The sequence below is a fragment of the Dendrobates tinctorius genome, unplaced genomic scaffold (genome assembly GCF_039654945.1).
Source record: "Dendrobates tinctorius isolate UK_male_01 unplaced genomic scaffold, ASM3965494v1 ptg000174l, whole genome shotgun sequence".
In the NCBI taxonomy this organism is placed as follows: Eukaryota; Metazoa; Chordata; class Amphibia; order Anura; family Dendrobatidae; genus Dendrobates; species Dendrobates tinctorius.
This window is the reverse complement of record NW_027361841.1, coordinates 325,405-340,678: the sequence shown is the minus strand read 5'-3', so window position 1 is coordinate 340,678 and position 15,274 is coordinate 325,405. Positions and strand designations below refer to the sequence as shown.

Sequence of the window (15,274 nt, the reverse complement as noted above, 5' to 3'; positions counted from 1 at the left end):
TAAGCTGGAAAAATGTTTATTTTTTGTCCAGGAGTTGCCCTTTTTGGGATATATTGTGTCCGCAGCTGGTTTTAAAATGGACACCGCTAAGGTGCAAGCGGTGTTGCAATGGGAGAGGCCGGAGAGTCTGAAAGCACTCCAGCGGTTCCTTGGGTTTGCGAATTATTATAGGAAATTTATAAAACACTTTTCGACTGTCGCCAAACCGCTCACGGACATGACAAAAAAGGGTGCCGATCTGGCGAACTGGCCTGAGGTGGCTATACGTGCATTTGAGCGTCTGAAGAATAGTTTTGCTTCAGCCCCCATTCTGGTGCAACCAGACGTGTCTAAACCTTTTGTGGTAGAGGTTGATGCGTCGGAGGTGGGAGTGGGGGCAGTACTGTCTCAAGGCTCGTCCTTGAGCGAGATGCATCCATGCGCCTACTTCTCCAAGAAGTTGTCGCCGGCCGAACGGAATTATGATATCGGCAACAGGGAGTTGTTGGCCATCAAGCTGGCTTTTGAGGAATGGCGACACTTCTTGGAGGGGGCGGCTCACCAGGTCACAGTTATCACCGACCATAAGAATCTGCTCTACCTGGAGTCGGCCAAGCGTCTGTCTCCTAGGCAGGCTCGCTGGGCATTGTTTTTTACTCGTTTCAATTTTCTTGTGACGTACCGTCCCGGGGCTAAAAACACCAAGGCGGATGCTTTGTCTAGGTGTTTTCCGGGGGGAGAACCTCGGGAAGAGCCGGTACCCATCTTCCAGAAAGGGGTAGTGGTCTCGGCTCTCACGACTGAGGTAGAGGTGGAGATTGCCGAGGCCCAAGAGGAGGTACCACCAGGACTTCCCGCCAACAAATCATTTGTACCCCTGCATCTTCGGCCTAAGGTGTTGAAGGAACACCACGATTCGGTACTGGCTGGTCACCCAGGGGTGAAGGGCACCTTAGAGCTGGTATCGCGTCGTTTCTGGTGGCCCAAAATCCGGCAGGACGTGGTCTCGTACGTGGCAGCTTGCATCACGTGCGCTAGGGCTAAGTCACCCCGAACCCGTCCTGCTGGCACGCTACAGCCTCTGGGGGTACCCAATAGGCCATGGACAGAAATCTCCATGGATTTTATCACTGACTTGCCAGCCTCAGCAGGGAACACGGTCATCCTGGTGGTGGTTGACCGTTTTTCAAAGATGGCGCATTTTGTGGCGTTGTCCTCTTTGCCCAATGCTAAGACGTTGGCTCAGGTATTTGTGAAGGAGGTGGTCAGACTCTACGGAGTACCGTCTGACATAGTATCTGATAGGGGTACGCAATTTGTGGCGAGGTTTTGGAAAGCTTTTTGCTCAAGGTTGGGGATCAAGTTGTCACATTCATCGGCGTTTCATCCACAGTCTAATGGACAAACTGAGCGCATGAACCAAAATCTAGAACAGTATTTACGATGCTTTGTGTCCGACAACCAGGAGGAGTGGTCTACTTTCCTTCCTCTGGCCGAATTCGCATTAAATAATCACTGCCAAGAGTCATCAGGAGAGTCTCCATTCTTTTGTGTGTAAGGTCAACATCCTCAGTTTTGTACCTTACGTCAGGGTGACTCCGGGGGTGTCCCGGAGGAGGATCAGCTAGGAGCCCAATTGTCATCAGTCTGGAGGCGGGTGAAACAGCGTTTGTTGAGCATGAGTGCCAGGTACAAACGGGTGGCTGACAGTAGACGCGTGCCAGGTCCGGACCTGTGTGTGGGTGAATGGGTGTGGTTAGCTACGAAGAACATAAAACTCAAAATCCCTTCTTTAAAACTGGGTCCAAGGTTTATTGAGCCTTTTAGGATTTCTGCCATCATTAACCCAGAAGCTTATCGCTTGGAACTTCCCGCGGTGTACAAGATACACAACGTGTTTCACAGGGCTTTATTGAAAAAGGTGGTAGGCTTGGTGGACACGACGCCGATGCCACCTCCAGTCATGGTGGATGGCGAGTTAGAGTTCGAGGTCGCCAAGGTAGTGGACTCTCGAGTAGTACGCCGTACTCTTCAGTATTTGGTGCACTGGCGGGGGTATGGTCCAGAGGAGAGGTCTTGGGTTCCAGCCTCAGACATACATGCGGATCGGCTGGTCAGTTCTTTTCACCGTCGTCATCCGGACAAGCCGGGTCCTATGAGTCTTGAGGGCCCTGGGGTCCCTCGTAGAAGACGGGGTACTGTCATGTCGGACGCTGTTCACACCACAGCATCCGGCAGGCAGAGGTAGTTCCACCTCCAGCCACTATAGCCTCAGTGGCGCCGGCCTGATCTTCAGGCTCTCGGGGGTTAATCCTGCTGGAGACCAGGTTGGATGGTTAGTCACGCCCACGGTCTTTAAATAGTCATGCTGGCCTATGGGCGTCGCCGATTATAGCTTGTGTTTCATACCAAGTGGTTCCGGTCTGGAGTGGAGGTGTTCAAGAGAGAGAGATTCATATCTGGTGTCGTATGATCCGTCGTTATCCTTTCTCCTTCCCATATTTGTGTTTAGTTGTGCCCTGTTCACATTACTGTTTATTCCTGTGTGTGTGCGGCGCAGTGCAGTTTAAGTTCTCCCTGTCTGTCATTATTTGTGTGGGAGCTTTGGTGGTGACTTCTCACTGGGTGGAGGGTGGAGGGTTAAGTGCAGGGCTGAGCAGGAGATAAGGAAAGGTCGGAGGCTCAGGCATTTGCACCTTCAGCAAAAACCCTGGGTTGAGGGTCAGACAGGGTTTCCCCTAGTAAAGGGACACCACAGGGGCCCCGGGTATTTCAGCCTTAGTTGAACTAAGCCCCCGTGACACTATCAATACCACTTCAGCAGTGAAATAAAAAAAACAAAAAAAACAGGAGTGGTGATTTAAGGCTAGTTTCACACTTGTGTTGGAGCCTCAAGTTCTGCCATTTTGCCAGAAATAAAAGCACAGCATGCTGTTTGTTTTTTTTCAATAAAATGACAACCAACTGAGCAAAAGCCAAACTGACACCATTATAGTGACTGGGGTCCACTTGGTGCTGTTTGTATCCTTTGTAGAGCAGATGTTTGTTTTTTTTGCATACCATAAGTTTCATGTTTAGATTCCCATAACAGAACTAAAAAAAAAAAAGAACAAGGAACTATATTTTGAACCTAGCCTAATTCACTTATCTGCCATAAGCTATAGGCAAGATGGAACCTACAGTGGAGAAAAAAAGTATTTAGTCAGTCAGCAATAGTGCAAGTTCCACCACTTAAAAAGATGAGAGGCGTCTGTAATTTACATCATAGGTAGACCTCAACTATGGGAGACAAACTGAGAAAAAAAAATCCAGAAAATCACATTGTCTGGTTTTTTTTTCATTTTATTTGCATATTATGGTGGAAAATAAGTATTTGGTCAGAAACAAGCAATCAAGATTTCTGGCTCTCACAGACCTGTAACTTCTTCTTTAAGAGTCTCCTCTTTCCTCCACTCATTACCTGTAGTAATGGCACCTGTTTAAACTTGTTATCAGTATAAAAAGACACCTGTGCACACCCTCAAACAGTCTGACTCCAAACTCCACTATGGTGAAGACCAAAGAGCTGTCAAAGGACACCAGAAACAAAATTGTAGCCCTGCACCAGGCTGGGAAGACTGAATCTGCAATAGCCAACCAGCTTGGAGTGAAGAAATCAACTGTGGGAGCAATAATTAGAAAATGGAAGACATACAAGACCACTGATAATCTCCCTCGATCTGGTGCTCCACGCAAAATCCCACCCCGTGGGGTCAGAATGATCACAAGAACGGTGAGCAAAAATCCCAGAACCACGCGGGGGGACCTAGTGAATGAACTGCAGAGAGCTGGGACCAATGTAACAAGGCCTACCATAAGTAACACACTACGCCACCATGGACTCAGATCCTGCAGTGCCAGACGTGTCCCACTGCTTAAGCCTGTACATGTCCGGGCCCGTCTGAAGTTTGCTAGAGAGCATTTGGATGATCCAGAGGAGTTTTGGGAGAATGTCCTATGGTCTGATGAAACCAAACTGGAACTGTTTGGTAGAAACACAACTTGTCGTGTTTGGAGGAAAAAGAATACTGAGTTGCATCCATCAAACACCATACCTACTGTAAAGCATGGTGGTGGAAACATCATGCTTTGGGGCTGTTTCTCTGCAAAGGGGCCAGGACGACTGATCCGGGTACATGAAAGAATGAATGGGGCCATGTATCGTGAGATTTTGAGTGCAAACCTCCTTCCATCAGTAAGGGCATTGAAGATGAAACGTGGCTGGGTCTTTCAACATGACAATGATCCAAAGCACACCGCCAGGGCAATGAAGGAGTGGCTTCGTAAGAAGCATTTCAAGGTCCTGGAGTGGCCTAGCCAGTCTCCAGATCTCAACCCTATAGAAAACCTTTGGAGGAAGTTGAAAGTCCTTGTTGCCAAGCGAAAAGCCAAAAACATCACTGCTCTAGAGGAGATCTGCATAGAGGAATGGGCCAACATACCAACAACAGTGTGTGGCAACCTTGTGAAGACTTACAGAAAACGTTTGACCTCTGTCATTGCCAACAAAGGATATATCACAAAGTATTGAGATGAAATTTTGTTTCTGACCAAATACTTATTTTCCACCATAATATGCAAATAAAATGAAAAAAAAAACAGACAATGTGATTTTCTGGATTTTTTTTCTCAGTTTGTCTCCCATAGTTGAGGTCTACCTATGATGTAAATTACAGACGCCTCTCATCTTTTTAAGTGGTGGAACTTGCACTATTGCTGACTGACTAAATACTTTTTTTCCCCACTGTATATTTTACATGTATTAATGTCCCTGGCTATGGTAACAAGAATTGAACCTTCATTGCTTGCATTAATGAAGAATTGGAAAAAAGATTCACAAAACAATATAAAAAAATATGAGAAAATTTCTTTCAAAAAGAGTGATGCCTTGCAAATTCTGTTCTGATGTTTCGCCTGCTGGTCTCTACTGCTTCATGATCTCAAGGAAAAAAGACTGCTCAAGTACTGTCCGCAGTGGTTCTCGCCTGAGCTACTGATCGGCAGCAGTGGATATAGGTCCCTGTGTCAGATGACATCACTGCAGCAGGAGCTGAAAACTGATACCACAACAATAGCAGCATAGGTGAATATTATTATTTTTTATCTATTTACATTCTTTTATCCAATTGTGTGCCTTTGATAAAATAGGCTAAGTGGACAAAACTTTTAACCAGAGGTTATTTGGCAAAATCCCAGCCAACCGTGTTACAGAGGAGAGAACATTGGCACTAGGACCTGCAGTCTGTGGAAAGAAATCCGTAAATACATGACCCTTCTTAACTTTTTAATGTCTGGTAGGATGTCGCGGCATTGAGGTTAATGTCACTAACACAACTAATAGCTCTTAGCTTCCCAGAAAAAGAATACAGTACTTTATCCCCTTATAATCTCATCCAGTGACTTGGATAAACACCAAAGTATTTATTTCCATGGTACCTGTAGAAGCAAAGCCAGAAGCAAACATGACTCCCAGGGGCTGTACTTCTTTCTATCCATAAATGTATTTTGCAGCACCTCTTGCTTTCAATAACACCATAGACAATGCACCTAGACCATGTTTGCTATCTTGATAATAGAAGAACAGACAAACTAATCTAACTAATCTTTTTTAGGTAGTGTGGCGTTCTGTTACAAAGAAAATGTAAAGAAACTGTGAGATCATCAACATCAAATTGGAAAGTCCAAGTTCAAAGTGAAACAAAGCATGAATTCATAGTTTCCTAAAAACATAAAATAACATTTGAAATACAAATGTTTGGGATTTGCAATCAAAAGGGGTAAATTTGTGGTAAATCTTAGCAAAATTCACCCGAAAGCCTCATTCAGTTTTTCACGTACGAGTGCTATCGGTTTTTCACGGATAGCACTTGTACCTATAATGGACGACTGGGCTGTTTATATGTTTATGATTTTTCGCTGGCCAGGTGGTCTGTGCAAAATCGTGGTGACGTGTCAGATATTGATTCGAATCTCAGATCAAATTCGGCCATGAAAGTCTACGGGTCCATGAAAAAACTGGACAACCATCTGATGTAATCGGCGAGTGCGATTTTCACAGACTGCTAGACAGCAGAAGGCACCTGGTGACACTTTTTTTTCTCAAATACAAGAAAAACTGATGAAAATCAGAACAAACTCTGTTGAAACTTGGATGACACGCTAATGAAAATCTGATCAAAGTCTCTTTTTTCTTGTACGAGAAAAAAAGTGACATGGGAGTGAGGCCTAAGGGCTCATTCAGACGTCAGTTTTTATCGGATAGCACTAGAACCTATGATTGTCTATGGGGTAGTTCACATGTCCGATTTTTTTTCCTCGGACCAAGTGGTCTGCAAAAAATCACGGAGATCTGTCCAATATTGACTCAATTCTGGGAAACGAAATTGACAAAGCAAATCTATGGGGTCAGTGGAAAAATTAGACAGCACTTGGATGCCACCTGTATGCTGTCCGGTTTTTACAGACTGTTTGATAAGAGAAGCTTGAGAAACCTCTTTTTTCCCCATTTAAGAAAAACTAATGAAACTCTGACCAAACTCTGATGGTAAAAGTTGACACACTGATCATAGTGAAACTCTGATCACAAACACTGATGAAATTCAGACCGTTTTTCTCGCTTTTGCTTGTGCAGCAGCATAAATGCATGAGATTTAAGAAATCTCATGTTCAATCTCAAAGAAATCCACAGCATAAATAGACAATAAATGAAGATTTGACAAACACAGCATGTATAACTTTATGCTACAGAAGTCAGTGCACATTTCACTTCTTGCAATGTATAGGATAAAATGTGCAGCTGCCCCATGATATATCCTTAATAACTGCAGAAGCTGAGACATCTCCGCTGCGTGAGGTCCACAGTGGAGATGCTATGTGGGAACGTAGCCTAATGACACATTCACATGTCCGATTTTTCCACATATGAGAAAAATGGACTGATTATTTTGATCAGAATTTCAGCAGAGTTTGATCCAGGTGTAATTTTTATCAAATGCGGAAAAATGGAAAAAAAAAAAGATGTTCTCTACCTTCTCCATTCGGACAGTCCCTGAAAGTCGGACCACACGCGGATCAATCTTTTCATGGACCCATTAACTTGCATAGCCAATTTTGATCCAACCCTCGAATCAAAATCAGACATGTTTCCGCAATTTTGAAATGTGAGCGGTCACAGCTGCCGCTATCTATACACAGAGCAGAAAAACCATGTCGGCGCCAGGACTGAAAGAGCGAGCCTGCCAGGGGGAATAAGCTCATTTCCTCCAAGCCGCGGGGCTCTCACTACTGGTGTCGCATGGTGTCAGAGTGAAATTAACCTGCAGGTTAGTAGTGTTATTGTACAATACAGGTTCCATTGATTTAACATAAAATATAGGCACACACTACCACATATTCCTCATTTAGGATATTTCTTATATACAGTATATACAGTGAGTGAAATAACTATTGAACACATCACCAATTTTCTAAGTAAATATATTTCTAAAGGTGCTAATGACATGAAATTTTCACCAGATGTCGGTAACAACCCATCAAATCCACACAGGCAAAGAAATCAAACCATAGATGTCCATAAATTAAGTTATGTGTAATAATGAGAAATGACACAGGGACATTCTTCCACACAAACACTCTTCAAACCCTGAAGGTTCTGCGAGCTCCTTCTTTGAACTCTGAGCTTTAGTTCTGTCCATAAATTTTCTATGGCATCCAGGTCAGGTTAATTCCTGGGTAATTCTAATAGCTTTATTTTATTTCTCTGAAAGACATTGAGAGTTTCCTTGGCTGTGTGTTTGTGATCATTGTCTTGCTCAAATGTCCACCCTCATTTCATCTTCCTCATCCTAGTGGATGGCAGGAGATTTTTATGAAGAATGGTGACGTGTTTAATAATTATTTCACCCACTGTGTACATATATACAGTATAAATAAAAATTTTAATATACACTATACTCTATTGTTTGAAAACAATTTGTGAGCATTATTCATGTAATGAAGGGATAGTGTCTGGAAAGTTTTAGGATGCCATGTCTATATTATACACATTCAAAACCATACTTTCTGTCATTAACTCAGTGTCAGCAGATAATGATCTCAACCAAGTGCTCATCCCTTGTCTTGTCTTATCAGGTACTACAGACCTGTCCTATCTTATCCACATAGTGCACTTCCTGGCTTAAGGTGCATTTATATGGGACCAGCGCTCTTAGGAATGCTAATTCTCGATAATCATGCTGTGTAAACAGGCTGCCAATCACCAGATGAACGTGCTAAATGCAGGCTGGAGAAAACATGGCTTTACTCCATGAAATTAATCAGTGTCCTTGCTCACCCTATGTATCCTGCCACCAAACTCCATCTGCCTCACCACTGTCATATTAGTTCCCTCCCATGCCATACCACTGTCCTTCTCATGTATCAAACTACTGTCCACTCAGTAACATTATGTGTCAAACCACTGTCCTCCCCTCACCTCTCGTACCATAGCACTGTCCTCCTCTCGTACCATACCACTGTCCTCCCTCACCTCTCGTACCATACCACTGTCCTCCTCTCGTACCATACCACTGTCCTCCCCTCACCTCTCGTACCATACCACTGTCCTCCCCTCACCTCTCGTACCATACTAGTCCCCCCTCACCTCTCGTACCATACCACTGTCCCTCCTCACCTCTCGTACCATACCACTGTCCTCCCCTCACCTCTCGTACCATACCACTGTCCTCCTCTCGTACCATACCACTGTCCTCCCCTCACCTCTCGTACCATACCACTGTCCTCCCCTCACCTCTCGTACCATACTAGTCCCCCCTCACCTCTCGTACCATACCACTGTCCCCCCTCACCTCTCGTACCATACCACTGTCCTCCCCTCACCTCTCGTACCATACCACTGTCCTCCTCTCGTACCATACCACTGTCCTCCCCTCACCTCTCGTACCATACCACTGTCCTCCCCTCACCTCTCGTACCATACCACTGTCCCCCTCACCTCTCGTACCATACCACTGTCCCCCCTCACCTCTCCTACCATACCACTGTCCTCCTCTCGTACCATACCACTGTCCCCCCTCACCTCTCGTACCATACCACTGCCCTCCCCTCACCTCTCGTACCATACCACTGTCCTCCCCTCACCTCTCGTACCATACCACTGTCCTCCCCTCACCTCTCGTACCATACCACTGTCCTCCCCTCACCTCTCGTACCATACCACTGTCCTCCCCTCACCTCTCGTACCATACCACTGTCCTCCCCTCACCTCTTGTACCATACCATGGTCCTCACCTCACCTCTCGTACCATACCACGGTCCTCCTCTCACCTCTCGTACCATACCACTGTCCTCCTCTCATACCATACCACTGTCTTCCTCTCATACCATACCACTGTCCTCCCCTCACCTCTCGTACCATACCACTGTCCCCCCTCACCTCTCGTACCATACCACTGCCCTCCCCTCACCTCTCGTACCATACCACTGTCCTCCCCTCACCTCTCGTACCATACCACTGTCCTCCCCTCACCTCTCGTACCATACCACTGTCCTCCCCTCACCTCTCGTACCATACCACTGTCCTCCCCTCACCTCTCGTACCATACCACTGTCCTCCCCTCACCTCTCGTACCATACCACTGTCCTCCCCTCACCTCTCGTACCATACCACTGTCCTCCCCTCACCTCTCGTACCATACCACTGTCCTCCCCTCACCTCTCGTACCATACCACTGTCCTCCCCTCACCTCTCGTACCATACCACTGTCCTCCCCTCACCTCTTGTACCATACCATGGTCCTCACCTCACCTCTCGTACCATACCACGGTCCTCCTCTCACCTCTCGTACCATACCACTGTCCTCCTCTCATACCATACCACTGTCTTCCTCTCATACCATACCACTGTCTTCCTCTCATACCATACCACTGTCCTCCTCTCATACCATACCACTGTCCTCCTCTCGCACCATACCACTGTCCTCCCCTCACCTCTCGTACCATACCACTGTCCTCCCCTCACCTCTCGTACCATACCACTGTCCTCCCCTCACCTCTCGTACCATACCACTGTCCCCCTCACCTCTCGTACCATAAAACTGTCCTCCCCTCAAATCACGCACCATACCACTATCCAATCAGTCACATTATATGCATCAAACCACTGTCCTCCGGACACCTCACGTGCTATGCCTCTGTCCTCTAAGGTACCTTATGTACAAAAAAAAGTTCCTCTAAGTCACATTATGTATAAACTACTGTCCTTAAGGTACTGTCACACTTAGCGATGCACCAGCGATCCCGACCAGCGATATGACGCGGTCAGGATCGCTGGTGCATCGCTAAGTGGTCGCTAGTGAGCTGCCACACAGGCAGATCTCACCAGCGATATCGTAGCGGTCGGGGGTCGCTACTTACCTGTCACACTAGGCGATCCTAACGTCCTCCCGCCCGCGTCCACGCTCGTCGCTTGTCTCTCCACAGGAAGCGCCGAAGGAAGCTGACGACGAGAAACGGTCCTGGACGTTCTCGCGCGATCAGCGATAACCAGCGGGGTCGTAGGTAAGTATCAGACACAGCGATATCGCTAGCAATATCGCTATAACGTCACAAGTTATAGCGATATTGCTAACGATATCGCTAAGTGTGACAGTACCTTTAGTCTAATCATGTACACAACCACTAGCCTCCCTTATCTCACTTCATTTGGGAACTAATATCATCCTTCACTCTTCCCTCACTTCATTACCTGCTGTGTTCTACAACTATATGTCCAAAACCACTGTCCTCATCTCTCACTGCCAAAGCCATGTGGAAACGAATGTCCCCCTTCACATCATGTAGTATACTGTTATCTTCCCTCACTTCAAATGCCACCCACTGTCTGTACGAAACCACTGTCTTGACTTCATGTGCCACACCATCATTCTCAATCTCTTGATGTACCAGTACACTCTTTACCTTCACTTCATATCTCCACTGACCTCCCTCATCACATATACCATACTAATTATTCCTCATCAGAGGTACCACACTACTGACCTCTCTCACCAGAGGTACCACACCACTGACCTACTGACCTCACTCATCATATTTACCACACTACTGACCTCCCTCATCTGAGGTACCACACTACTGACCTCCCTCAACAGAGGTACCACACCACTGACGTACTGATCTCACTCACATTTACCACACTACTGATCTACTGACCTCCCTCACCTAAGGTACCACACTACTGAAATCCCTCACCAGAAGTACCACACTACTGACCTCTCACCAGAGGTACCATACCAATGACCTCCCTCATCACATATGCCATGCTGATGATTCCTCATCAGAGGTACCACACTACTGACCTTCCTCACCAGATTTACAACACTACTGACCTCTCTCACCAGAAGTACCACACCACTGACCTCACTCATCGTATTTACCACGCTGACTTACTGACCTCTCTCACCAGAGGTACCACACTACTGACCTCTCTCACCAGAGGTACCACACTACTGACTTCCTTCACCAGAAGTACCACACTACTGACCTCTCTCACCAGAGGTACCACACCACTAACCTCACTCATCATATTTACCACACTACTGACATACTGATCTCCCTCACCTAAGGTACCACACTACTGACCTCCCTCAACAGAGGTACCACGCCACTGACGTACTGACCTCACTCATATTTACTACACTACTGATCTACTGACCTCCCTCACCTGAGGTAACACACTACTGACCTCCCTCACCTGAGGTACCACACTACTGACTTCTCTCACCAGAGGTATCACACCACTTACCTCACTTATATTTACCACACTACTGATCTACTAACCTCGCTCACCTGAGGTACCACATTACTGACCTCACTCACATGAGGTACCACACTACTGACCTCCCTCACCAGAGGTACCACACTACTGACCTCCCTCACCAGAGGTACCATACTACTGACCTCCCTCACCTAAGGGACCACACTATTGACCTCTCTCACCAGAGGTGCCACACTACTGACCTCCCTCACCAGAGGTACCATACTACTGACCTCCCTCACCTAAGGGACCATACTATTGACCTCTCTCACCAGAGGTACCACACTACTGACCTCCCTCACCAGAGGTACCATACTACTGACCTCCCTCACCTAAGGGACCACACTATTGACCTCTCTCACCAGAGGTACCACACTACTGACCTCCCTCACCTAAGGGACCACACTATTGACCTCTCTCACCAGAGGTACCATACTACTGACCTCCCTCACCTAAGGGACCACACTATTGACCTCTCTCACCAGAGGTACCACACTACTGACCTCCCTCACCTAAGGGACCACACTATTGACCTCTCTCACCAGAGGTACCACACTAATGACTTCTCTCACCTGAGGAACCGCATTACTGACCTCTTTCACATGAGCTACCAAACTACTGATATCCCTGACCAGAGGTACCACACTAATGACTTAATGACCTCCCTCACCTGAGGTACTACACAACTGTTCTTCCTCATTTCATGTCCTATACACACCATTGACATCCCACATTTTGTGTCCTGTACACGTCATAGTGCTCCGTCACTTCATGTCTTTATATTCTCCATGTACTGTATCCCAACCATCATATATTCAATGTATTGCATCACTAGCCTCACATACCCCATGTACCACATCACTGCCCTCATATATTCCATGTACCATATCCGTGACCTTATATACTCCATGTACCACATCCCTGCCCTCATGTACTTCATGCACATCCCTGCCCTCATGTACGCCATATACCACATCCCTGCCCCATGTACTCCAGATATAACATCACTGCCCTCATGTACGCCATATACCACATCCCTGCCCATGTACTCCATGTACCTGATCCCAGACCTCATGTACGCCATATACCACCTCCCTGCCCCATGTGCATCACTGTCCCATGTACCAATCACTGCATGTACTCCATCAATACGCTCATGTACTCCATGTATCACATCACTGCCCCATGTATCACATCACTGCCCCATGTACTCCATGTACCCAATCCCAGTTCTCATATACCCCATGTACCACCTCCCTGCCCTCATGTACTTCATGCACATCCCTGCCCTCATGTACGCCATATACCACATCCCTGCCCCATGTACTCCAGATATAACATCACTGCCCTCATATACTCCATGTACCACATCCCTGCCCCATGTACTCCAGATATAACATCACTGCCCTCATGTACTCCAGATATAACATCACTGCCCTCATATACTCCATGTACCACATCCCTGCCCCATGTACTCCAGATATAACATCACTGCCCTCATGTACTCCAGATATAACATCACTGCCCTCATATACTCCATGTACCACATCCCTGCCCCATGTACTCCAGATATAACATCCCTGCCCCATGTACTCCAGATATAACATCACTGCCCTCATGTACTCCATGTACCCAATCCCAGTTCTCATATACCCCATATACCACCTCCCTGCCCCATGTGCATCACTGTCCCATGTACCAATCACTGCATGTACTCCATCAATACGCTCATGTACTCCATGTATCACATCCCTGCCCCATGTATCACATCCCTGCCCCATGTATCACATCCCTGCCCTCATCCACCCCATGTACCGCCTAATTCGGTACTTACGAGCCAAGAACCTCCTTGAATTCAAAAATCTTCTTTATGTCCTCCACCTGCTTTTTCCAGGAGATGCTATTTTCTCCATTCTCCCGAGCCATGGCAACAAGTAAGACTTGCTGTGTCCCCCACGGGCAAGAGTTCACCTGACGATGCCCCTTCCTCTTCTCAGTGTCAGCAGCCACTTCCTGGTTTGCTTCCCCCCAATGAGTGGAGCCGCTCAGCCCTGCTGCTCTGTGGCCGCACTGTCACACGAAGGTGACCGCTCCTCGCTGCTGCTGTGGGCGCTGCAGCCGCTCCCGCTGCCACCAGTCCTGCACTGGAGAGCAGGTATCCCCGGTCACAGCGCGCTCCCTCCCAGCGCACAGCGATGCATGGCAGTGTTATCAGACACGAGCAGGGGGTGGTGCTGCCAGGCTGGGCTCCCCCTACTGCCACTGCGCCGCCAGCGGAGGATTAGCGCAGGTTGTTATGGGGATAGCACGCTGGAGCGGTGTGTGAGTTCCCTGCTCAGCCTGACAGCACTAACTCAATAATGACTTCACAGATAATTCGCATTGCACCAAATCCCCGTGCACGTCAATGAGGCGCCTTTCCTGGGCAGTGAGTGCAAAGCAGACGAGGAGCGTTCCTGCAGCGGCTCTGGGAGCGCGCCATCTGCTGGCAGCTCTGTGCACTGCAGTAAGGAAGACAGGGCAAATTATTCTAGCTCTATATTATAGATACACAAGTTTCACTTTGGGAAGTTTCCCCTGTGATAGGCAGGCAGATAAATGGATTATTATTATATGTGATAGAAGATATGAGAGATTAGATAGTTTAGGATGGATAGATAGCATGATTACACACGTTGCACGGTAGTGAATTTATACTTCTGTTTTATGGCAACTTCGCTCTAATATTAAATATGCACAATGACAAGTTCATTTCGTTCATGCATAGTTCTGGATTCTTTTCTCTCATGTTTGTCTGCAGCCCACAGCGTATTGTATCGGGTGTTTGACAAGAATGATGTCCGCTCCATGGACAGCCCTGAAAAGTGATGGCCGCTGACAGGTTCCCTTTAACCCCTTCACGACCCAGCCTGTTTGCACCTTTCTGACCGGGCCAATTTTTACAATTCTGACCACTGTCCCTTTATAAGGTAAATTCTCTGGAACGCTTCCATGGATCCCGGTGGTTCTGAGAAGGTTTTCTCGTGACATATTGGACTTTCTGTTGGCAGAAAATGTCTTCGATATGAGTTGCATTTATTTGTGAAAAAAAAAAATGGAAATTTGGTGAAAATTTCGCAATTTTCCAACCTTCAGATTTTATGCCCTTAAATCGGAGAGTCATATCGCACAAAATAGTTAATAAATACCATTTCCCACATGTCTACTTTACATCAGCACAATTTTGGAACAAAAGTTATAAGGAAGTTATAAGGGTTAAAAGTTGACCAGCGATTTCTCATTTTTACAATAAAATTTACAAAACCATTATTTAGTGACCACATCACATTTGAAGTGACTTTGAGGGGTCTATATGGCAGAAAATACCCCAAAGTGACACCATTCTAAAAACTGCACCCTGAAGGTGCTCAAAACCACATTCAAGAAGTTTATTAACCCTTCAGG

The 15,274-nt window shown here is 46.7% G+C and overlaps 1 protein-coding gene across 2 annotated transcripts in view; it reads right to left on the bottom strand.

Moving 5' to 3' along the window:
- Window positions 1–14,243, bottom strand: part of CAMK1D (calcium/calmodulin dependent protein kinase ID) — a 371,674-nt gene extending 357,431 nt beyond the window's left edge. For both annotated transcript variants that reach the window (XR_012221357.1, XM_073551254.1), the window contains exon 1: window positions 13,665–14,243. Coding sequence is in view for 1 of the 2 variants with exons in the window: in XM_073551254.1 (XP_073407355.1) it covers window positions 13,665–13,756 (92 nt within the window). In the remaining variant the exon portion in view is untranslated. The remainder of the gene's footprint in view (window positions 1–13,664) is intronic.
- Between the last annotated feature and the right edge of the window lie 1,031 nt (window positions 14,244–15,274).